We start from the raw sequence: 26019 nt of genomic DNA on the forward strand, positions 1-26019 counted from the left end.
TGTTCCCTTCAGTATGGAGTTCCATTTGTGCCAAATTGATGCCACATGCACACTGTCTATGTTCACTGAACCAGTGTATATGTACTTTGAACTGTACTTCAGTTGTGACAAAGCTTTTTTAACAATGAGATATTTCTATTGCTCAGCTGACAAAAAATGTGTCTGTGTCGATTCAATTTGGGCTACTTCTGTCGTCTTCTTGCTCTACCTTTCTTTTGACTGTGTCACCCTGCTGTGTCTGTCATTTGACTGTGTCCTTATGAATTAAAGCGGTCCTTTAAAGGACCAGTGAGTAGGATTTAGGTAGGTTTGTTGTTATATAAAAAACATAGAGAAATGTGGCACTAATTGTACATGTATAATCAGCATAGGTGCTTCACAGCAGCGTCACAAGTCAGTGCTGGGCCACAACATAAGATGAACAAAGCGGGCCTTGTAACATGACGTAATGTCAGTAGTGAATAAAAGAAGTGAAAGCATGCAGCTTTAAAATGGCCAGTAACAGCAAAATGCACTGCACAGTTGACAGCTAAATTAAGTGAAAACAGACAGCTGGGCTATAGAAGATTAGTCATAATAGAAAGGCTAAGATAGACTAGACTACTTAACTAAAGTGGTGGCAGCACACCGTGACACATTTGAAAACATGATCCAATTAGTGAAGGCGCACAATGACACATGAAAAATGATGATGATCAGTGACAGTGCACAACATTCACATTACTGTCATTAAATGTTTAATGTCTGCTCATAGGCCCTATAAACATATATTTTATATATTTATATATACAACATAAATGTACATACTGTAGAAGTTTGAGTCAGTAAAGTGTTTCATGTTATTGTGTTGTTAATGAATGTGAATGACTAAAAAGTGTGAGATGAGGCCATTGAATAAGGGGCTTAGCTCACTGTTACTATAAATACCTCCTGCGACAACGTGTAAATTCATTGGCTGCAGCTTATGTCAATCTAGATTATGGCAGCGGTGCAGATACGAGTGGACCGTTATGGCCTCTGAACTGCTGCGGCCCCTTATGCAACGGCATCACCTGCATATATGGTAGTTATGCTGCTGGTTGTTCAATAACACATACTGTAAAAATAGAGGAAAAAAAGAATATTGAAATGTTTTGATTTGGTGCCCTCTGGTGGTAGTACCAGGACTGTGGAACACTGAATAGACTGCATAGTACCTCAATTTATTTCTTCACTATCATATAAAGTAATAATCACGCATATAATATGGAGTAAACCTGTCTACATTCATTTTTGCCAACCAGACATACTTCCACATTACATACATACTACTTTGATGCTGTATAACTAGTATGAAACACAAAATCTGTGTTTGATTCCAGCACATAATATTGACCTCAGATGATATAACCTCAGAGCCACTGGCTGCAGCGTGTAGTGATTCACTGACACCCAACAGATGCAGGTAAGCTCAGAGCCAACTCTCTTTTTTCCCACATGACAAACAGAGGAATATACTGCATATTTTTTATCGCTCAAACATTTTCACATGTGACAAATTCATAAAATACAGTCATTACAAACAGGAAGGAAGTTTTAATTTACACACAGTGATTGGCTTTTCTGATTAAAGTAACAATATTTTGTCGAGCCCCATTTACTCCTTTCAGTATATATTATACAATTCAAGAGAACCATAAAGTGTAAACTAAGATGACCATATAGTTTAAATGACACCTCTCTGACACAAAATCTGCCAGCACATTATAATCTTTACAAAGATAAATACAAATATACTATTTTTGTTTATTTCAACTTAAGCTCAAAACTTAAATCACATAAAAACAGACTTTGTTCCTGAGAAAATGTAAAATGCACAAGTTAAAAAGGTTAAATTATAGTGTGTTATATTATAACAAAAAGTCACAGAATTTCAAAGTGTCTTCAGTTATGCTGTTACACTGTCGTGCTATTATGGAGGAATAGCTGCAAATGCTGCATTTTAATCATAGTTTTTAAAGTAAACTCTTACAAGATCAAGTCAGTACAGTGTTTTTTTTTAAATCTAAGATTCCCCAGGAAAGGTGATAAGGTAAAATAAAATGAAAATAACAAGGCCACCCTTTCCCTGCATAGATACAGTCCAAGTTCCTGTCCAGCAACTGTTGGTCCACCATCACATCAGGAATCCATTCACTGGTACCAGGGCCTTTGTCAGCTTGTCTCGCATGATCTTCTTGGTTGAGTATAAGGGCAGGTACAGAATAGAGTGACATGTCAGAGACTCTGGGGAGTGCTGATCGTAAGAGTCGCCATGGCTGAGCTGCTTAACTCGAACCTTCATCTGGATCTGGTCCATGCCAAGAACAGGAACCCTCTTAAAACCAGTCAGGAACCCTGAGGAACACCCGTGAAGACAAAGTAGGAATCTTCAAATTACTTTTTGTCTGTTACCATTTTTGTGCAGCAGTAATTTATTTGAATGGATGGATGGATGACGATTAACAATAATGATAATAAATAGAATTACTCTCGATTGCTCACTCACTGCTTACAAACAGCACAGGTAACTAATGATGTTAATAATGGCTGCATTCCATTTAGGTGTTCAAGGTCCTGTGCCCTGTTTCTGTTCATGCTGCCTTACTGGGATGCTTCAGTGGAACAGAGCCATCATTAATATAATCACTTAGCATTATTTTTGTGGTGAGGGGAAAAGTAGGGGTGTGGGGGTAAAGTGGGAAACTGCCTCACTGCTCTGTATCAACTGCAGGGCTGACCCGAATGCTTCAAAGCTTCGACTGTTGCCATGGTAATCAACATCCAAATCAGTATTAGAATGTTATATTTTTTGTTTGTTTTCTTTCAGGTTGAAACCTAATAAGTATTTCCCACACATAAGCCCAACAACAAGCTTCCTCCTCAGAAAACAGAATTATGGGTGAAAAAAGAAAAAGAGAACTGAAGGGAAAAGCAAGGTGAGCAGACTGAAGTAGTTTGTGAGTAAACACTAAAACAAATTGTAGAAGTAAGTAGAATTATCATCGTGGTTCTATGGGAAACATCTCATGGTCCCGGTCCTCTTGAGTGGTGGGGATGAGTACAGACTGTTAATCTGCGGCTGGCAACCGTAACTGTGACTGCAATCTTTGTGTGTTTTAGCTGCCCCATTAACCTTTCGCTCATTCATTAACATTAGGTACAATACTTACAGATGAAATTCTTCCTCTGCTCTTCAGTGAGTTCATCAAAAACCTCCCAAAACATCTTTATGGTGGGGTGGCCAGCATGATATACCCATTCATAAACTGTGTTCTAATTTAAGTAAAAAAAAAAGAGAAACGATACAATTAAAATGTTAGATTAATCAATCAAGTGAGGATGTGTTTAATCAGTTTCAGAGAAAACTGTGTACCTGTTTAAGCTTTGCCCAGTTATAGTCGGCTGTGCCCACCAGCACTCCCTGCAGCTCCTCTGGCTGAAACAGCTTCACCACATCCTGGTCACACACCTGGAAGAAGCCTCGCTTGAACTCCTGAAACACACCCTCCACTGATGTGTTGAAGACATGATTCACGTAGGCATCCACAAACTCCTTCCTGTTTATCAAATTACAGTTTCAATTCAACAGACATTTCTCTGAGAGAGAGCTGACCTGGTCGCAGCTCACATGTACAATTTAGGATTAAATATTTTTACAGTCTTACTTATTTTGACTCGTCACTGGCTTTTCCGGGTTTTGAGGATCAAGGTCGACCTCTGCCCCATCCCAGTTAATCTGTTAATGAATTATGAAAGAGAAGAGGTAAGTGATGTCACTGCAACAAAGTAATAAAGATAAATGAGGCAGATCATGGGTGGAGTAAAAGAACCAACCAAAAAAGACAGGCAGAGGTTTTCTACAACATCATCTTCATAGTCCAAGATGTCCTGCAGACGCCTTGAAAAACAAAAATCTGAGTTAATATTAAGTTGACTTGCTAACTGTACAGTATTTTACAATCTGTGACCTTTCAGGCATCACAATGTAAAGCTATCAATTTGTATTCCTAAATTTAGATGAGCACTGACTTTCCATCACTGCTGAATTCTTTCATATCCTCCAGTGTTGGCTCTACATCGAGCAGCTTCTTGAACAGAGCCAGTGGGAAAGGTAAGTACATGATACTCTGGTTGTACAAGGCCAATCCACACAGAAACCCAAACAGGAAGAAGTTTGTCCTGTTCTCCTCTGTTGCCTGAATTGATAAAAGTAGAAAGAATGAAAATCTCTGGAAATTGTTTGAATGTACATAAGATTTGTATGATTCCTCAACTGCAAAACAAAAACTGCAAATTGTTCCATTGTTGCTTATAATCATTAGCAAGAAATCAAGAAACACAGTGAATAGTCTACATTTTAAAATACTGTTCCTGTAAGAGGATATGCAGTCTTACTTTGGAGGAGAACCATGCCAGGGTTTTGCGGTCATCAAACAAGAACATATCAGATTTAGCTGACACTATGTCCTTAAACAAGTGGTGAAAAAAGTCCCTTTTGTAGACATCCGTGAGTTTTGAGTCCTCATCCAAGTAGACCTGAGAGACAAAAGGTTATAATTCTTCCTGTTGCATAGCTGAGAGTTAGAACAAAATATTTGCTATGCTTAAACCACCAGTTCAAAACTAGATATTTACCACAAGTGGCTTCTTGAAGGCACTGGGTTGAGCAGTGGCTAGTTGTGTGGCAGCGCCTTCAAAAAGTGCAGCTCGCTTCAGCTTCAGTTCAAAAAAGTTGTGTTCTGACTGAGGAATCCATCCAAAAGGCCACATATAGACCGGCTGTTGGGCTGTCTGGTGTGCTTGCTGTAATACAATTCAAACTGTATTTTTAAAAATCATTTTTGATATCTTAATTACATTATGTGATGTAATAAAGTGGATTTTAATAATTAAAGCTGCATACATTCTTGGACAGCACTGACATACAATAAACTCATAAGGTGATATGGCAAACTTGGCATTACATGTTATTATAAGATTAATTGCTAATATATGTATATATAACTGTTTTGTTAACATGATAAGACACCCAGTATTTCACATTAAAACATTGAGGATACACTGATAAAAGTTGATTGACTGGAAATTTCCTAATGACTCTGACTTGTCTCCCAAGAGGCCAAAGTCCCAGTTACCTGAGTGTGTGAAGCATTGATGTCAAAAGCCGTTTTCTTTGATTTCAGGTCCATCACAAATGGGAAGTTACAAACGACAAGTGGCTGAAAAAAAACAATAACATATCGATACTTACAAAACTTTTTTTTTTTTTTTTACAAATGTTGGTGTTTAAATGAGGATGAACAGAAAGAGAGAGAGAAAGAGGGAATGACTAGACTGCCATCCTGCAATGGGTTCAAAATAGGTTTTTACCACATTTGTCATTGAACGCCAAAGCCTCAGATCCTCTTCAAGAAATGTTTCGTTAAATTCCAAACAAAAAGTTTCTTGTGGGATTCTCTGACATCCTGCAATCCCGTTGTTGGCCTATAAAAAACAAGTACATTTAGGTAGTGGTAATTAGGTGAAAGACTGGTAGGAAATAGAATAGTAAAATTGTAGAAAAGTTGAAGTTTGGTGTGGTTTGGTTTGAAATTCCCAGGAAAAGACAACCGATACTAACATTGTACATATCCTGGAGGACTTGCAGCAGGTTTCTGACTCCAGAGTTGCGAGGTACAGGTTGAGAGGACAGGATCACGGAGAGAGCCTGCTTCCACACCTTCACATGTTTAACCATAGTGGAGGGTGACAGTGAAGACCACCAGTCCACTGAAGGAGACAGCATGGAGAGTTGCAGACAAGGGTAACTTTGGTATTTCTCAACCTGGACATTATTTTACAATATATTTCTTAACAGGCTACAACATGATCCTTATGGGTAATTGTGCATCGTCAAAGTACATCCATTAAATGTTCTTCATTTTGCCAATGACCAGTTCAGAAAGTGACAACATTATTATAAGCTGGTCGACACTTCTTTTTTACTGTAGGTCTGGTAAGCACACCATTAACATGAGCCTGTGATTAATGATAAACGAGGCCTCTCAAACTTTCATACAGTTATTTCTCACAGTACCTAGGACCTGGAGGCTTTCAGCAGAGAGTCTCTGTATGGCAGCAGCAACCGTCTCTGCAAGCTCAGTCTTCCCCCTGTTGTGTCTCTGGATCACATGCAGAAGCTCATTGAGCAGCAGGAAGATCCTCAACCCCTCCACTCCCACTGGTTCCTCATCAAGAGAAGGAAGCAACTGCAAAACAGCAGCCTCAACCTGTTGAGAAAAGACAACTTAACAACTGAGGAGAGTATTACTAAATGGTTGGGAAAGTAAACACAATCTCCCTTGTCAATTACTGATCAGTTACCAAACATACAGTCACATTTTTGTTTCATACCTCTGCAAAAATATCCTGCTTCTTCACCAGTTTCTCAAAAGCAAGTTGTGCAAGTGACAAGTTCAAGCCGGAGTACTTTGGTGAGGTCTGGAAATGTTGATCTTTGCTATGAAAACAAAAAGTACGTGTAAATGTAATGTACAGATACAAAGAAGTAAAGATCATACACATGATGGTGTTTACCTTTGGTCAAGGAAACACTGGTTCACATAGGATGCAGAGGAAAACGTCCTGTGGATCTCCCTGGGAAAGTTTTGTATGGTTAGTTAATAACACTGAGAATACAGTGTTAATGGCTCTGCAGACAAACATTAGACTATTTAACAGTTTGAGATAATAGTACCTGCTCCTGCATTATACTTACTGCTTTATCTTTTTCCATGATTTTGAATCACATTTAGAGTTCCAGTTGTCAATCATATCATCAACAGAGTGCTTTGTTACATTGTTGACGCTGTCAGTGTTTGACTCCTGAACGTCCTGTGAAAGAAACAAGACATGTTTGGTTATGAAAAAATACTATATAAATATTTGTATTATTACACCTCCTGCAGTTATGGTCTGTATTGTATGCATTTGTGTTGGTACCTGAATAGACGTGCATGTTGCAAACGAACAGTTTCCTCCTGCGTAGATGGTTCTAATTATGAGACCATTAGTAGTGTCTGAAATAATAATAGAATAAAAGTTATGTGTAATCTTGACATAAATTGACTGTATGGGATGATTTACTCAGTTGACAGTCGACCATTCTATACCCTTGGACTGTCTCAAACAAGTACAGCTACGTATTCAGTATAAGGCCTTAGTAGATTTAGATTTGTATCCTATTCTGGTACTTACGGTGTACCACAAGGTTCCATTTTAGGCCCCATTTTATTTTCACTATATATGCTGCCACTGGGTTCTGTTTTTAGAAAATACTACATCCTGTATCATTGCTATGTTGACAATATGCAGCTAAACCTCCCTGGGTGGGAAATGTGCAAAGTGGGAGGAGCTATTTTGGGCGCTCCTGTCATGTGAAGGAAACTTTGTTAAGTTAATTCATTCAGTTTTGTCTTGTGTCTATGTTGTCTTGTGATTTCAGTTGTATTTTGGTTCCACTTCCTGTCTGTCTCTTGTCACCAGTTTTACTTTCTCCCTTTTGTCTGTTTTCCCGCTCTTGGGATTACCTGTCTCCGCCCTGATTGTTTCCACCTGTGCCCTTACCTTGTGTGTATATATATAGTCCGTGTCTCCCTTTGTCCTGTGCCAGTTCATCTTGTCCCATGTGTCAGAGAACCAGCGCTTTATCTATACCATTGTCAGGTCTTGTTGTTTTGTTACTTTGTTTGTTTAAGAGTGATTTTCTGTTTGTTTTCTTAGTCTTAGTATTACCTCGTAAGAGTGATTTTTTGTTTGTTAATAAAAACTTTATTTTGAAACTTTCGTCTGAGTGTTGTGCATTTGGGTTCTGGTCCATAGTTCAGTCGTGACAGCTCCTGGTTCCAGAATTAAAAGTCCTATTCTTTTTCCCCATAGATGATGTTATATGACTCAGTTGGAACACTTCTATGGCTTGGATCAGCATTAAACTCTCCAAGTTCAATCATAGTTGAGAACAATTAAAAAGAGCTTCAATTCCCTACTGACACGCCTTCTTATCCATAGCAATGGCACTTGTGATTCATGAGGATCGTTGCATACTGAGTTCTGCCAAATTAACACACAAAACATGCTTTCACAGAAACCAAGTTAAAATAATTGAAACCAGTGGAACCAGCGGCCGATCTCTCTTTGCATATCAATGGCTGTTATTTTCCTGTTATATCCTATTATCAGTCAATCGAATTATTTTAGATGTGTAGTTACCCTGTGGCATTCGAACAGGTAGCGGCACGGACGGATGACTCTCCTCTCCATGTCCCAGCTGCCCTTGCTCCCCACACCCAAAGGAGTAGATCCTCTTGGAGTTTGTCAGCACTAATGTGTGTTGTCTGATTGAGAAAACATATTGCACAAACAATATTCAAATGTCAACAAAGATTGCTTTTTCAGACTTTTCGCAGCCTCCAAACATCCATTTTACCAGACTATAGCTAGTGAACTAATTTCACTGCTGTTGATGGAATGAGGCCTGGACAGCAGAAAGAATGTGAAATGCAACAACCTGAGAATATGAGCCAGTGGCTGAATGTTGTGGTCAAATGCTGAGTTACAATCAGGAAGAGGCTTTGACATTCTGTGACATTCTCAACTGAAACAATGAACTGAAATCCCTTCTTAATGTTAAGATTTATAGCCTCACATGTAATACCTTTTTCATGCAGCTGTGCAAAAGTGCTCGGATGAACCTAAGAGGTCAGGCAAACTGAAAAAATATATTTAACTGTGCCATTTGTAAGGAGAAACAGTCACAATTGGAAGATGTAATATCAAATCGTGCTTGAACTGAATTAGTAATAAGCCCTAATGGCTCATAATAATTGCATGAGAGTTAAAGATTTGTACTGTACCGTCCACATGCAATCTTTGTGACTTTGGCGCCCCAGAGTTCTGCAACAAGCCGAGGTCGTAGTTCATCTCTGAATGAGTTGTGCCCAAGCTGTCCACATTTACCAGAGCCGAATGTAAACACTGCACCATCCTAAGGAAAAAACCAGACAACCAAAGTCCCACAAATTGTTTGTTGTAAGTTATTTAAATATCTGTGGTATCTAAGAAAGGAGTATGTGTTTTGTTTTGTTATGTATTTCCTGAGTTTACTGGAGTTGGGAGTGTGTGAGTTAATGCCACACTTAACAAGTAAATACATATTTTTCTTTTGCAAAAAATATTGAGGTTATTCACAACACATTCCATCAGTTTAGTGTCATTTGTAGAACTGCTCACTGTTGTGGTTTTTCTTTTCCAGCAATAAATAGTGGAAGATTACGACATGAAATTTTTAGCAGCAGTCTTTGTCTAACCTTTGTCAAAATGGCAGTGTGGTCCTTTCCACAGGAAACGTGAACAGTTTTCTTCATGATCAGCGAATGAACAGATGTTGGGGTGTGTCTGTCTATAGGACATAAAATAACAGGTTTACATGTTACATAAACTGTTTCATTTATCATTTATAATAAATGTTAACTGTAATGACTGCTTATTTTACCTGTCGTGTCTCCCAGCCCGAGCTGTCCACAGTCGTTTCTGCCCCAGCCGAACACACCTCCAGAGACAGAGAGGGCGAAGCTCTGCTCTCCCCCTGCAGCGATCTGGACCAGGGGGATCGCTGACAGAGATCGCAGGTGTTGGGGTGAATTGGCACCAGCCTTCCTCTTCCCCAAACCCAGCTGGCCTCTGGAGTCCTGGCCCCATGTATACACCTGACCATCTGTGGAGAAATCACCATAAGTGCCACTTTTCCAGACATGTTTTCCTTTTACAAACTACTGTTTTTTTAAGTAATATATATATATATATATATATATATGGCTGATACAACTTCCCTACACAACAATTTATAGTTAGTGAATGAATGTTGGAGGGGATAGAGCTACAGGTATTGTATGTGAATGTTTACTTCTCATGGATGGGACTATTTTAGCACTTTCTGTGTCTCTGTCTAGACCCCAGACACAAGTGTCCACGACTGTATTAGGAGCTAAAGGAATCTTAAATTAGAAGCAGCATACTGTAGGCTACTACTTTACTGTACCTTTAGTCAGGGCAACTGAATGCTGGCTCCCACAAACAACCTGAGAAACTGCTATGTTGCACAGCACTTCTGGTGTCCTGAAAAGGCAGAGACCAGAGACACTATCAGAGTTCACTATCATGAATACCGTGCAGATTATTATAAAATATCATACTTGACACATAAACTTTGTCTGTCCTTACCTTGGATTGAAAGGAGTGTGAGTTGTGTCCACACAGAGTACGCTGCCCCTCTCAGACAGCAGTGTGACCACATCATCACCACAGCTCACAGCCTGGATCTCCTCTGGACATTTCACATACTCTGGAAGCACACAGACCACGTTAAGCACATCAGGTGATAGTGGATCAATGCGAAAAAACAGAACTTGCTTTAGCCAGATCTTTGTAGGAAGGACGAGTCTAACATAAAGGCATGGACATAAGAATGCTCACTCTGTCTTCCTCTGGATCTTGTCCCGTCTTCGCTCTCGTTAGTGCGGATGATGAACGCGTCTCCGCTGCGTTTGGTGAAGGCGAGCACATTGTGACCCGCTGACAGATCCGCGATGTGAAAACTGAGCTTTAAAAAGTGAACTGCATCAGCTTTCGACTGAGCTCTTTTTGAGCCATCTTTCAGCCGAAAGCCCTGCTGACTGTCCTCTCCCCATGAAAACATTTTAGCAAAGTGACTCTGAAAGACCGACAGCTGATTTATATGACTCAGCGCCGTCAGTCAGAAACGAAACTCGGTTCGCTCTTTATGCAATATTATACAACCTGGAATGGAAAACAAAACTTATGACAACATACAAAGCCCAGTGAAACGAAAATAACACGCCCAGTAAGTCAGCAGCAGCAGGAGGGGCTGTAGAAAGAAAAACGAAAGTGCCACTGGAACATGCAACACAGGAAAAAGACTGCTGGCTCACGGTTAGTATGCTGGAAGCTGTCAGACAGTTACAGTAAAACTCATGTCCCAGAGAATAACCTCTCATGTCCATTCTCTGCTGTTATGAGGCATCCAGTGCTTAATGCTACATGCTCAATGTGGCTTTCAACTAAACAGTGGTGATAAAGTAATGTTACCCATCAGCTGCAACTGCGTGGTTTGTCTGTGAACTAAGCATACATTAAATACTGAGGACAAAATAAAGCAGCTATATAGTATTTAGACTCTGTTTGATAATTATTCTTTCGTAGGTCCAAGTAATGACCAGTTCTACATACTTACATTATACTATTCTCAATCTTTTGCTCCAAAATCACACTGACATTGGTATTTTCAAATGATCATTTTTATTATTTCCCCACATATATATCACTACACATCACTGAACACAAAATACACACGAAACATTAAAGCAAAGGAGGAAAAACAAATAATAAAACAATAACAAATATTCATATATAGCCTACAGAAAATACAAGTCCAAGAGTAAAATAAAGGGGAGACTGTCGTTTTATTATTTAAAATGATAAATGAAGTGGAGGAGAAAGAAAATAAGAGGCTCTTCAAGAAGAGTGAGTCCTATTTGCTCACTGGTGGGGCTTCCCATTGTTTCTATTTAAACACTATACATCCAAACAGTTTAAGGCCCCACTATCAGTACTGGCTCCATCAGCACAGATAGAAGGTAATCATATCAACATATATCTCATAAATCATATATTTCATGTGTATGAGTTGCATTATTTCACTTCAACTTATATTAACCCAGCTATCCGCAGCAGTGAACTCTTCAGTTGCAGTACATTTGCTGTTCCATGAAAAACTCTCCAGTCACCGGGATAAAAAACAGATGCTCAAAGTCTTATTGTCTAGATATATGCAAGAGATGCTGCAGTTGAATTAAACTATTAACCTGGAAAGCAGTTTGACAACATAACATTTGCTCTGTCTTAAGGTGTATATTTATGTTCACTTTAAGCCATTATTCCATAGCTGAGATGCATAGAAGAATGTATTTTGTGTGTATCAAATGTTTTGAAAGTTCACTCATTTCACCCTCATCTCCACAAACATGCACAGTCTCTACAGAGGATTAAGATTTTCTGTATACATTTATTTTGTTAAACTTGGCCCCAAAAGTTGGTGACACTGTGATAGAGGAGATATAATCAAATAACTTACTTAAAACATCTCTGCAAATTATTTATATACAGTATATACTTGAATGTTTGCTATACACCCACCACACACATCATCTATATCATAAAGACTTTTAAACCCATCATGTTAATACACAGTTACAGTAGCCACAAAGGCTGCTCTTTGGTCAGCCATTTACAAAGTGCTTTGTTACAAACTTAAGTCCTCTGTTCAGTAGAGATACAGTAAATAGTCATGGTATAGCCTCACTATCACTAGTACATTTTTTTATGGTTGCTCAGGGCCTCTGTCAGCTTGGTTTGCATGAGCTCCTTGGTTGAGTATAAGGGCAGCTGCAGTTCTGAGAAACATGTTTGTGTCTCAGGGTAGTACTGGTCATAGGAGAGGTCCTGGACTTCCTTTACTCGGACTTTCATCTTGATCTTTTCCATGCCAAGAATAGGCTCCCTTTCAAAACCTGTCACAAACCCTAGTGGAGGAAAAAGTGGTTATGAGTGAGTTTCTTGTTATTTAATTGATTTATTTTTGTGGCATCCTTAATTGTTGATCTACGCACTGCCCTCCCCTGAGGTCGAACTGTCAATTCCAACATAATGTTATCGCTGTTCATGCTAAACGGAACACTTGATTACAAATAACCGCTATTGCTGCTAAAATATCACCTCCAGTACAAGTGCATTTTCCCAAATAGGCTTACTAGATATCGAATGTAGAGAAATGTAGATTGTGGTTCATGAACCATAAAACAATATTGGTAACTTAATTAGATTCCAATGATTAGTTGCTTTCCCTTGATTCAGTGTGTATATAACAAGGCTAGTCTAGCAGATCTGCAATATATTTCAAATTTGTAATTGTTTTTATATGTTCAAATCAGGTTAATACTTACAAAGGAACGCTTTCTTCTGATCCTCATTTAGTTCATCAAAAACCTCCCAAAACATCTGTATGGTAGGATGGTCAATGTGGTACTCCTCCTCATAACTTGTGTTCTAATTACAGTGAAACAGACAATTACAATTACTTCTGTTTTACGACTGTCATAATCATTTGTTGTTGTTGCTTTTGTTTTGGACTGTACCTCTTTCAGCTTTGCCCAGTCATGGAAGTCTTTTCCCACCAGAACTTCCTGCAGCTCCTTTGGATGGAACAACTTTACCAAATCTCGGTCACACACCTGGAAGAAGCCTCGCTTGAACTCCTGAAACACACCCTCCACTGATGTGTTGAAGACATGATTCACGTAGGCATTCACAAACTCCTTCCTGTTTATCAGATAAAAGTTTCAGATATTACACAACTGATAAAGCCCTCTGGGAGAAATTTAGGAGTTATTATTATTTATTACATTTCTGTTTGATAACCAAGTGCAGTGGGTTATTTAGTCTTTCAGTCTAGTTTTTTATCAGTTAAGATGTACCTTAATTTATTAACTCATTAACTTATTATTAATGCTCTACTCTAGCTATTGTTTTGGTTTTCCAGCCCACAACCTCACTATTCTGGTTCACTCTCACTGGTTTCATAGTGTCACAAAAAATTGGGCAGAGTAATAAATGCTATCATGAACCTTACTTATTTTCACTTGTCACTGGATTTTCAGGATTTTCAGGATCAAGGTCAACCATTGTCCCATCCCAGGTGATCTGTTGTAAAAAAGGAGAAGATAGTGATATCAGTGCTTTGAGACATTATAATGGATTGTCAGTTGCACATCATAAAAATAATAAATTACAGAGATATTGGCCATATGTGAAACACCTACTGAAAAATACAAGTCCTGGTCTTGTAAGTCGTCATCGTTGCAGTCTTCCAGAATGTACTGTAAACTCCTTGAAACACAATAAAAGGAATAATGTGTAAGATATCAAAGAAGATGTACAATGTTTACAGTATCTTCTGACTAAAAATTAACGCCTGAAAAAAAACTATAAATCACCATCTGTGATATAAATATACATTCGTTAGCTCAGTGGGTAGAGCTGGAATCCTGCTGTGGCAGCCCAGGGTGTGTGTGCGTGTTCCTGTCTGTATTTAGCTGTCACTATCATAAAGGCAATAAAAAGCCAAAAAAAATACATAATAAAAAAATATATATAAACCTTAATTTACACTTACTTTCCAACACATGGGCTGAATTCTTTCATGTCCTCCAGTGAAGGCTTTACACCGAGCAGCTTCTTGAACAGAGCCAGTGGAAAGGGCAAGTATATGATGCACTGGTTGTATAAAGCCAATCCACACAGAACCCCGAACTGGAAGTATCGCTGGTCCTCCTGTGTTGCCTGGTAGAAACAATTTATATCAGAACTCTACTGTATGCATTTCTTGAATATAGGATGATGATTTATATGCGCTCATGAGGTAAGACCTTAAGATTGCCTTTGCCATCAGAGCAGAATCCATTAAATACAATGATTTCTAAGTCCATTGCTGGATTAGTAGTAGTGGATATAAGGTCTTACTCTGGAAGGGAACCATGCCAACGTTTCAGAGTCATTGAACATGAACATCCCAGATACAGGTGACACCATCTCGTGAAACGCTTCGTAAAAAAAGTCTTTGCTGTAAATATTATCGATTGTGTAGTTTTCATCAAAAAAAACCTAGAAGACAAAAGGGCACAACCTAAGTTTTCCTGCAGAAACAGTGTACAAGAGAAACTTAACAATGAAAATGACCAAATTACTTTGGCCATACAATGGCTATCAGATTAAACTACATGTTTACCACAAGTGGCAGCTTGTAGTCACTGTGATCAGCAGTAGCCAGTTGTTCAAAGGTGTCCTCCAAAACCGATGTCCGCTTCAGGTCCATTTGAAAGAATATGTCTTCAGGTAGTGGAAGACAGCATCCATATCCAAATAAACTATCCGATGCGTTTAACTGTTTCAAACTGGAATAAAATGCAAGATTTAATTTCTCATAGGTTATTTTACCATTTTTGTGTTATGTAACTGCCAGCTAACTTCAGTGTGTTTCTTGAACCTGACTGTATTATGTGTAAAGGCTCATGAGGCACAGATCAAGGCTTCAGTTACCTTGGTGTATTCAGCATTCATGTCAAAAACAAATTTCTTTGACTGTAGATCCATCACAAGGGGAAAGCTACAGAGAACAAGTGGCTCAGCATGCATGTTCTAAAAGTGAAAAAAGGCATACAGACTTTTTGTCATCACAGAAGTTTCTTTAAATAATTTTTTTCATGAATAGAGAGTGTATGAAAGGTGACATAAACAGACAGAGGGATTGACTTGGCAGCTATCATGAAGTGTATTCAAACCCCTGATGTACAGGCACATGAGCTCACAAGATAATTAACCATGTCTTTTTTTACCTTGCGCTGTGACCGTAAACGCCAATGCCGCAGATCCTCATCGAGAAAGTGTATGTCAAGCAACAAACAAAAATCGCTTTCTGGCATCCTTCGAGGTTCTGCGATCCTGCTGTTGGTCTTTAAAAAAAGTGTTTTATTTACTAGATGAAAGGTTCAACAAAGTGCAAAGCTTTGTTTTGTAGTAAGAGAGAGCAGGATTACAAGTTTAGGATCATGCTGTGTGACATTTACAGAAAATATAGCTAATAAATACTAACATTGTGCATATACTGGAGGACTCGCAGCAGGTTTCTGACTCCAGAGTTGCGAGGTACAGGCTCAAAGGACAGGATCACTGAGAGGGCCTTCTTCCACACCTTCACATGTTTAACCATGGTGGTGGGTGACAGTGAGGACCACCAGTCCCCTGAAGGATACAGCATGGAGATTTGCAGACATTAATACAAGTAAGCATTTCACAACTAAGCAGATGTCAGGGACAACGTTTCGGTACCAAAAATGGAAATAGAAACAGCTCACAATTTGGTTTTATTTCACAAAAAACTTTAATAAATAATAAAAACACAAGATAAAAATAAAGCTATCATGTTGATGTTGTGGTGGTGACAGTACCTATGACCTGGAGGCTGTCAGCCGACAAACTCAGTACGGTAGCAGCGACTGCCTCAGCGAGCTTTGTGCTTGTATTTCTCTTGTTGTGTTTCTGGATCACGTGCAGAAGCTCATTGAGAAGCAGGTAGATCCTCAACCCCTCCACTCCCACTGGATTCTTATCAAGGGAACGAAGCAAGTGCAGGAGACCATCTTCAACCTGTCGGTTTGAAAAGGATTGCAAGGGTCACTTATTAGCCAACATTTTTGTTCAGGTATGTCGAGTGTCTCAGGTTGGTGTTCAGGGAAAAATAACAGGACTATTTGGTATTTCTTTTAAAGCCTCAGATCAGTTAGCAGACTCATTATATTTATTAACTTTTCATACACATTACAAACAGTTACATACCTCTGCCAAAACATTGTCTTTCTTCACCAGTTTCTTGAAAGCAATTCGTGCAAGTGACAAGTTTACGCCAGAGTACTTTGGGGAAGTCTGGAAGTGTTTATCCTTTCTAAAAACACAAAGAAAAAAAAAGTACTGACATCTGTGTGAACATCTGGGAGCCAGTAAATGTTCTTATTCACCAGATTAAAAGAAGTGATGATGATGATACTGGGTTTACCTTTGCTCTAGGAAGCTGTTATTCACACAAGATGCAGAGGAAAATGTCCTGTGAATTTCCCTGTGAAGATTTAACATTATTACAGTGTTAAAAGCAGTCATAAAACATCAGGCCATTCAACAAATGACATACTTATACTTACTGTTTTATCTTTTTCCATGCCTTTGAATCACATTCAGAGGTCCATCTGTCAATCATGCCCTCAAGACAGGGCTGTGTTTCATTGTTGTTGGGCTCCTCATAAGCTTCCTGTGAAACAAACAAGTTGAGTTGATGTTCTAATTATATGTCCAACCATCGTTGCCTGTGCTGTATGAATTTCCAATCTCTTCAATCTTCGTACAAATGACACGACTTTTTCCTCCAGAATGACTGACCCTGACTTTCACTTAAAATAAGTCAATGTTGACTTTTGGTTTTTGATTCATCCACCCACTCCAAAGTCCACCATGTCGCTCTTTATACTACATCACCTCACAGAAGTGAATGGGGAGGATTGGCATATGCACTGCCCACAGTTTGAAAGGTCTAAACACGTGTTATTCATATGGCAATGTTTCTGATGGTACCTCGTTAGGCGTGCATGTAGCAAACGAACAGTTTCCTCCTGCAAAGATGTTTCTAATTGTAAGGTCATCAGCAGGGTCTGAAACAGTAATAGAATTAAAAAGTAATCTCCTTCATGAAATCATTCATTGCATTCACATTACTTAATTCACTTTTAAAGAAATGGATTTACCTCGTGGCAGTTGAACAGGTAGCGGCACAGACTGACTCTCCTCTCCGTGTCCCAGCTGCCCTTGCTCTCCACACCCAAAGGAGTAGAGCTTCTTGGAGTCTGTCAACACTAATGTGTGATGTCTGGGTAGATAATATATTACAAACAGCATGTTTAATGCCATTAGAGATATAAATATTAATTGACTGACTTACATCAAATGAAATTCTCTTAAAGATATCCTTAGTTATCGAAACTGGTTTAAATTACAGCATCGCTGGAGTTTCCTGATTGTTTTGAATGTAATACTCTAATATGAGCCCTATGTAGTGGTTCTCAACCTGTGGTTGGGATCCCCAAAGGGGTCACAAGATAATATCCAGGGGTTGCCAAATGGTTGTGGAGAATAAAATAAAATAAGATACTATGGCAATGAATGTAAGACAGGAAGCAACTGTCAGTGATGTAACCCCTTTAATGACATTCAGCACAGGCGACAAGAACTCAAACAGACTCCAAAAGGTTGAGAACCACTGTTGTGGTCGTTTGATGTTATGATGAAACATTTAACAGGATATATTTCATAATCTAAAAGTTCATAGCTGACATTCCGGTGCAACTATGCAAACTATGATTGCCAGCCTCTCCTCCCCAGCGGTGGAGTGTCTTTGTAGTTCACATTTTATTTTTTTCCCTCTATTATTTGGAACTGACAGCGAAAGACTCACAGAGAGTCGATTTGGAAAAACTGCTATCATTGGAACACATACAAAAATAGATGCTGGAATTGCCCTTTCAGAGTAATGAGGCAAACAGGCTCAGAAATATGGCATTATGAAAGTTGATGTACTGTACCGTCCACATGCAATCTTGATGATTTTTGCCCCCCAGAGCTCTGCAACAAGCCGAGGTCGTAGTTCATCTCTGGATGAGTTGTGCCCAAGCTGTCCACATTTACCAGAGCCGAACGTAAACACTGCACCATCCTGAGGAAGCAACCACACAACCATAGTACTTTAAATATATTACAGTGTAAATCTAATCTTTTACATTAAAGCTGCACAAATAAATATCTGTAAACCAACAAGCTACTTTGTGAACGATGTCACTCGTAATGATGACCCCACAGAAAATATTCATCCAAGTCTGCAGTTCCCTTTAGCTCTACGGGGCATTATAGCATCTTTCAGCTGATTGTTTTAGTTTTAGTTTCTGTGACTTTACAGTTTTGGTTCAGTCTTCAGAAACAAAAACAGACCTTCTAAGCTGACTTTTAAGACTTTTAAAATATTTTCACCACAAGATCCTTTGAATATAGAGTCTAGGCAAGACCATTTAAAACCTATTTCATTATTCCATGTGTATATGGGTGTCAGTGTTGAGTAAATTAGATTTATTTTCATTTCAATGTTTGTTGTCGAGGAAATGGACAGTGCTCTTTTTCCAGCAATAAAATGTCGTTAGTAGTTGCACCATAAGAGTGATGAAAATCTTTCCAGTAAGACTTAGAAGTATGCTATTGCAATAATTCTGAGTAGTTATAGGGAATGAGAAATCTTCATTAACTACTCACAATTTTGTGTATTATTATTATTATTAGAAATTGTTAGCAGCTGTCTTTGTCTAACCTTTGTCAAAATGGCAGTGTGGTCCTTTCCACAGGAAACGTGAACAGTTTTCTTCATGAGCAGGCCACGAACAGATGTTGGAGTGTGTCTGTCTATAGAAAGAAATTAAAATTCAGGTTTACATGTTAAAGAAACTGTACATATTTTAAAGGTCCAGTGTGTAACATTTAGGAGGATCTATTGGCAGAAATGGAATATAATATTTATAGCAATGTTTTCATTAGTGTGCATAATCTACTGAAAAGGAGACTCATTGTGTTTCTGTTACCTTAGAGTCTGCAACTTCACCACTAGATGCCACTAAATCCTACACACTGGTCTATAAATGTTAGCTGTAATGACTGCTTATTTTACCTGTCGTGTCTCCCAGCCCGAGCTGTCCACAGTCGTTTCTGCCCCAGCCGAACACACCTCCAGAGACAGAGAGGGCGAAGCTCTGCTCTCCCCCTGCAGCGATCTGGACCAGGGGGATCGCTGACAGAGATCGCAGGTGTTGGGGTGAATTGGCACCGGCCTTCCTCTTCCCCAAACCCAGCTGGCCTCTGCAGTCCTGGCCCCATGTATACACCTGACCATCTGTGGAGAAATCACCATAAGTTTGTGAGCTCCATTGTGCTCTGCTTTCTCATACACTTCCCTGACATTCTGGACTTGGCCTGGTCTCATCCACTACTGGTGTATAGTATAATTTACAAAACTTTTGGGATTTATAGTGTTCAGATAACAGTATGTCTAAGTACTGACTCATTTAGTCCTAAGCACCGAATGCAGAAGGGCAGAGAGCTACATGTCTTGACAACTGCACTGGTAGTTGTCAAGAACAGAATTGATTTCCTGCTATTGATTTCCCAATGACTGCAAAGGGCCAATAAGCTACTCCTGTGTGGATGCCTTACTTTTTTTAAAACAGAGGATTACAAAAGAAATATCAATAATCCACACAGATATTTTGTTCAATACTCTTAGCTGCACAAATAAATTATCCACTGTTTTGAGGGTGGAGTCAGAAAGCTCAGACACACAATAGCTGCAAACGGCACATAATACCAGTAGTACCACATTCATTCCTCCTTGCCGTCTACCATGGTCTACTGTACTTTACTTTACCTTTGGTCAGGGCAACTGAATGCTGGCTCCCACAAGCAACCTGAGAAACTGCTATGTTGCATAAAGCTTCCAGAGTCCTGCGAGAACAAGAGTTGAAATTCTCATTTATCAGAGCTGACCAGCATGAATCCAAGGGAAGATCTCAGCTCAAAATCACATTTTCCCCATTTTGTTGCATATTTAGGACACTGACTGACAGCACAGTTTCTCCTTACCTTGGAATGTAAGTGTGAGTGTCCACACTGAGGACTTTGCCTCTCTCAGACAGCAGTGTGACCACATCGTCCCCACAGCTCACTGCTTTAATCTTCTCTTTACAGTCCACATGCTCTGAAAGTGCACAGCAGGAAAATAATATACTGCAAATAAGAACACTGCCTTTTGCAAGAGCCTTGTAATTAGAGGTGAACTTATTTTACATGAACAAACACAGAAATAGAGAACATATACTCACTCTGTTTCCCTCTGACTCTGCTTCCGTCTTTTCTCTCATTTGTGCGAATGATGAAGGAGTTGCCATTGCTTTTGACGAAGGCCAGCACACTGTGTCCTGCTGACAGGTCGGTGATGTGATAACCGAGGTCTAGATGCTGAACCCCGTCCCCAGCTGAGCCGTCGACCAGAGAGCCGTCTCTCAGCCGGAAGCCCCGCTGACTGTCCTCTCCCCATGAGAACATGGTGTCTGTGTCTCTGCTGCTGCACTGTCAGCTGCTTTTACACTCTCACAAACGAAACTTAAACTGGGCACAAACTCTGAAAACAAAACCTAAACACAGCAATGAACAGCAGGATGAAACTAAACTATGTGCTACCTTTAAAGAAAGAAAAACGAAACTGAAACTGCGAGAGTCTGTTTGTTTGTTTGTTTTGGTGTTTTTCGGGAATAACAATAATTAGATGGTCGGAGTGCATTAGTAACAGGTTATTATTATTATTATAGTTGAATGTGCGGATGTGTCTTCTGTTTTAGTTAAAGCAACATTGATAGTCGATTTGTCTCGTTTTAAGCACTGAGGAGGGTTAAGTGAGTTTGAGTTTTTGGTGGGTAAATGTGCTTAAACTTAGCAGGGGCAGATCTAGAGGGGCTGCCACCCTTCTGTCCACCCCAGCTGCCGCGAATGCTGTCAAATATAACTCATTCATTTAGAAACATTTTAAAAAGAACATGTTTAAAAACGGACATTAACACATAATAATAATTTAATGATCTGTAATGGACACATTTTAGAAAAAGTGATTCAGAGGTGTCAAAAGTACACACATTCTTTACTCAAGTAGAAGTTCAGAAAAAGCTTCCAGTAAAAGTAAAAGTACTGATTCAACTTAAGTTACTTAAGTTAAAGTGAAAGGGTGCAGGCTCTTCTTATTCCCTTTGTTTCTCTGACGGACATTCCTACTGGCTGTTTCTGTGCTAAGCTAACTGAGACTTCAAACAGGGTCAACTCTTGCTCGTGTCTGTCATCTTGACGTTTGTTTTGCATTGTATGCATCAGGCTTGATGTTGGGTAGGCAAATATTAATATCAATTAATAATTATTTCCCTCAAATTTATTGAAACTAAAGTAACAAGCCTGTTTGGAAATGTAAGGAATAGAAAGAACAGATATTGCATAAAAGTAAAGTTGCCTTGTTCTCGCTCTCTGTAGGACCATTCTCTGTCCGCCGGCCTGTCAGCCACGCTCACAACCAGCCTTTGTCCTCTGTCTCTCCATGGAGTCCCTGCCTGCATCCTCTGGATTCCCCTCCACCACATTCATTCCCCTTTTAGTCTGGACAATAAATTACTCTCTTCATCAAATCCACTACCTGTGTGTCTGTCCGCTTTTCAGTTCCTCCCTGTTCATTGTAACAGTTATATTTTTGTCATGTCCACCAAAATGGATGCCACTGTTACAGTGTAAAGTTTATTGGAAATATTACGGTTGTTTTAACTGTGCATGTGTTAACTATAGCCCACACGTGGATAGTCCTAGTATGTTGGTTTTACAGCGAAATCATTTTAGCTCTTCTGTGCCTGTAATTGTATTTCATATTACTGGTGATTAAGACATCCTCCTTTGAAGCCCACAGAGCAAACACAGTATGTTGATCACAATCATGGCACATTACATTATACTCACATGGGAGTAACTCTGTACAGATATTGTGGAATTAAGTTGATAACTTCAGTATTAACTTGATTAAATCAAATAATCGTGAAAGAAAACGTGTGATGATGCTGAATTGATGGTCTCAGCTTGATAAACAGTTCAGATCATATTAACAGACCTGATGTCCATTGGGACAGACATTCAGTTTGGTTCAACACATTGAACACATTGAACATTGGTCTGAAATTATTACAAAAATCAGTTCAGAACCCAACAAAGAAAAATAAAACTGGAATTGATCCACCAGTTGGATCTACAAGGGTCTACAGGGGTTCAGCTTGAACCTCACCTTCAACTGTGTAGTTCATCTTTAAAGATAATGACACAGACTGACCACAGGGTGGAGCTAGAGACTGAACCTCTCTGCTGTGTGCTGCCTGAACTCCAGTGTGAGTGTTAGAGAAAGACCCTCTCTGAAACCTGGAGACAGTTTTGAAGCAGTTGTAATTTGTTTTGAATACTTTTACCATCCAAGTAAAGACTGAAGAGATAAACCTGCACTGCTGACTATAAACTCTAAACACATAAAACTTCCAGAGGATATCTCTGGGACAACAGCATCTTTGCAGCAGGAGACAACAAGCCTCATGGGAAATGTTGTCTTAAATTTAATAAAATGGGGGGATAGAGACTACCTGTTGTTGTGCAGTTTGTTTACCTATATGTAAGAATCAGCTGACATTGACATATTCACTCTTAAAGATCTTACAAATGTTTTCCAAAGCAGCCAATGACAGACAGAAACAGGAGAGAAAAGGGGTGGGTGGGTGGCAAGAAGAAAGGTTGTGGACAACATGACACTGACAGTGCGGCACTAAATGTAAAATACTGCCTGAGAGCATCTCTGCTCATCATTCACTTCTACCCTTTCTCCTTGTGTCTGTTAGTCTGCCTCTCCTGCTCACTCAGAAACACACAGATAGCAAGTGAGAGGAACGGGCAAAAGCAACTAAGAGCATATGGTCTGAAGGTATATCAATCACATACACAGGATTTTAAAATGTTGTTAAAGTGTCTGAATCTGTCTTGACCTCTCTGACCCCTGCAGTGCATCACCCCAGCTGCACAAGTGACCTTCAGAGTAGACAATCACTCTTCTTTCTCTCTGTTTGCTTTCTTCTGTCAGAGCACTTAATCAGAAAATGAGGCCCCGGGCAGTTTGAATACAAAGGCACTGTACTTTTTTGTTACAGAGTTCTGTAATTTTTTGTCTTAGCATTTTAGTTGCACCTACTTCAACATTGACTCTTATACCCACCACCCACCCTCTACACCAGGGGTCGCAATCTCAGACTGGCTTGGGGCCACTGCCGGTATTGTCATCTCGGGCCACTTCAAAGTTCAAGTACTACAGGAAAGTGCAAAATTCTGAAAATTATATTCACATTACTAAAATTATACTTTTATATTTTTATATTATAATTTTAATATAATATTTTTTGTTCATAGCCAAATAACAAATAAAGGCCCAAAACCTGCTTTCTTCTTATCACACATTTGCAGGCACCTTTGACCTTTGTCAATATTGTGTTTTTATTATAATTGTATAAGAAGTTAGTTTAAATTGATATGAAGCAACTACAAAAAATAGCAGTTTGAGACCCCTGCTCTATACATTTACATTATGCAGTACCTACTCACTTGAATGTGTGTTACATTCGTGCACATTTCTTGGACTATATCTCGCACACTGTAGATATCCTTTATTCTTCACACAGTGAACTTACACATTCCCCGGACAAACTGTCCAGCTCTTCATTTAAATAACGGCCATACTGTACATATTGCATTTTAATATTTCTCTTTTTATTCACATCTTTATTGATATTTTTATTAGATTTTATATTGTTCTATATATTTTTTTCTCATACTATGTTAGTTTTTATGCACCAGTATACCAAGCCAAATCCCTTGTATGTACTTGGCAATAAACCTGATTGTGATCACAGTCAATAAATGCTCCCTGCACACAGACGTTGGGTGGAGCTATGCAGGAAATTATGTAAGGTTACCTGAACCAATAAGAAAGGGGTAACGTCTCTGCCCTTACAGGTGCAACAAAGCTAATGAGTCAAGTTAAGTCTATACACACCCACACTTTCCTCATGCAGCAGTTAGACCAACATGTGCTTGGTGAAACATCCATGATGTGGCCATATATCAGTGGTAGTGGCCAAAAGCAATGTCTTGGCTTCAGTGAAGAGGATACAGCCAGGAACTGTCAAAGCTCTGGAAATGAATGGTAAGCTAACTTTGGTCTGACTGCATCAGAAGAGGTTTAATTAGGCAAAATAAGTGAAAACATCTGTGTGGCCGTACTGTTATAGTTAATTAATGTAATGTTTGAACTCAAGGAGTGGATAAAGTTGTAATTTAAACAGCAAGCTTGCCCACAACCATGGCTTAAAATTATCTTTCAAAAGTATCGCCATTACAGTCTTATTCATTTGCAGGCACTCATACTTGTACTGGTACTCCTACTTTATAAAAGCTTTTTTTGTATATCCATTTTAAAAACATAATGGGCTTAATGCAAAATAAACTTTCACCAGTGTTAAAGATTAAAAGCCCAGTACATGTTTAAAAAAGTTTTTGAATATATATTTAATAAAATAGAATAGAATCAATCCAAAGATAGTACTGAAGAGATGCAAGAGTATGTGTCACATGGTAGTCAGTCTGGCAGAAGCATTTTAGAGCTGAAACTGTGACATTGATATCAAATTTTCAAAAATGTATCGCTAATTTATCTCTAGATCTCTTTAGACCACATTTAATAATAATAAAAGCCAGTTTCTCATATGCTCTTGGAGTTTCCTGGTTGCTCTCTTGGCTGTATTGAGGATAACCATGTTGGAAAGGATTCTTCCATCTCCTTTCATCTACCACTGCCAGAAACTGTCAAAGCTTGAGCTCAGTCTGGGCTGGAGGAACATCGCCTTCTTCCTGTTTTGTGCCATAGAGCAATAAAACAGATTTCCCTCCAAATCCAACCCGGAGGCACAAAATGAAAAACAGAGTAGCTGCTGGTAGAGGCTGCCAGTCGATAATTAACTGATGTTAAAATAAGGTTGTGAAAATCACCAGTACGAGGAACCGTAGGACAAGTACCAACAAAATGACGACTGTATTTTATTGCTATATTTTCTGTTTACTCTGCACTCCATCTGCACTTTTTAATAGTAATCTCTCCTGCTGTGGCTTTGCTGTACTCATGTCAGTATTTTTATCCTCTTGAAGCAACTTGAGTCTTTGACAGTTAGTGAAGGAATGCAGCCTCTTGAGAAACAAACTGCACTGAGCACTTCCAGCACTGTGTGTGTATGTGTGTAATGAGTTGTGCTGAGCCGTACCAGGACCTAAACATCCACAGTATCATCTCGCTTTCTCTGCTTCCACAGATCGCAGAGCAACATGACCGCAGAGGATGTCTCCTGTCTTTTTTTGTTCTGTCTTTTACTCTTTCCCCCAGTTTCTTTTTTCTCTCTCCTCCCTGGTGCTGGCTGCTTATTTAGGTCTCTCTTTCTTTATTTTTACTGAGGAAAATAGTGAGATTGCTAACATTTAGTCAATTTCGCTCACCTTCAGGCACTAAATATGATTGTTTCTTAGATATTGTTTTTTAAGTAAGTGAAAACCAGGGGGAGGTGAGGTTCATTTCAAAGAACTGGCTCA

General features: G+C 39.1%; 2 protein-coding genes and 2 long non-coding RNA genes across 5 annotated transcripts; 2 read left to right on the forward strand and 2 right to left on the reverse strand.

Moving 5' to 3' along the window:
- Positions 1-1492: 1492 nt before the first annotated feature.
- On the reverse strand, positions 1493-10897 carry LOC127353185 (probable E3 ubiquitin-protein ligase HERC3). Its single transcript, XM_051382247.1, has 23 exons — positions 10531-10897; positions 10279-10399; positions 10097-10173; positions 9551-9772; positions 9366-9457; positions 8913-9043; positions 8269-8393; positions 7003-7079; positions 6779-6894; positions 6598-6657; positions 6415-6520; positions 6098-6290; positions 5642-5790; positions 5392-5505; positions 5157-5240; positions 4657-4824; positions 4417-4557; positions 4051-4217; positions 3856-3919; positions 3687-3757; positions 3395-3578; positions 3192-3294; positions 1493-2376 (listed from the first exon to the last, which is right to left on the reverse strand). Exons 1-23 carry the CDS (start codon positions 10751-10753, stop codon positions 2156-2158), a joined length of 3009 nt encoding a protein of 1002 aa, XP_051238207.1. The 5' UTR covers positions 10754-10897; the 3' UTR covers positions 1493-2155.
- Positions 2256-3758, forward strand: LOC127353196 (uncharacterized). Its single transcript, XR_007881247.1, has 2 exons — positions 2256-2400; positions 2849-3758. It is a non-coding gene; the product is annotated as an uncharacterized LOC127353196 (long non-coding RNA).
- Positions 10898-11356: 459 nt separating the features above from the next.
- On the reverse strand, positions 11357-20934 carry LOC127353184 (probable E3 ubiquitin-protein ligase HERC4). Its single transcript, XM_051382245.1, has 23 exons — positions 20649-20934; positions 20410-20524; positions 20195-20271; positions 19442-19663; positions 19088-19179; positions 18315-18445; positions 17481-17602; positions 17311-17387; positions 16884-16990; positions 16742-16801; positions 16525-16630; positions 16137-16335; positions 15782-15930; positions 15525-15641; positions 15229-15327; positions 14918-15073; positions 14653-14793; positions 14306-14472; positions 13953-14019; positions 13763-13833; positions 13269-13452; positions 13077-13179; positions 11357-12656 (listed from the first exon to the last, which is right to left on the reverse strand). The coding sequence occupies exons 1-23, from the start codon at positions 20869-20871 to the stop codon at positions 12442-12444; spliced, it is 3000 nt and encodes a 999-aa protein (XP_051238205.1). The 5' UTR covers positions 20872-20934; the 3' UTR covers positions 11357-12441.
- A 93-nt stretch (positions 20935-21027) lies between these two features.
- On the forward strand, positions 21028-21992 carry LOC127353195 (uncharacterized). 2 transcript variants are annotated; one of them, XR_007881246.1, is made up of 2 exons: positions 21028-21115; positions 21841-21992. It is a non-coding gene; the product is annotated as an uncharacterized LOC127353195 (long non-coding RNA). The 2 variants fall into 2 exon arrangements; XR_007881245.1 differs by lacking the exon at positions 21028-21115 and adding an exon at positions 21126-21699.
- Positions 21993-26019: the final 4027 nt, after the last annotated feature.

Source organism: Dicentrarchus labrax, unplaced genomic scaffold, assembly GCF_905237075.1.
Source record: "Dicentrarchus labrax unplaced genomic scaffold, dlabrax2021, whole genome shotgun sequence".
Lineage (NCBI taxonomy): Eukaryota > Metazoa > Chordata > Actinopteri > Moronidae > Dicentrarchus > Dicentrarchus labrax.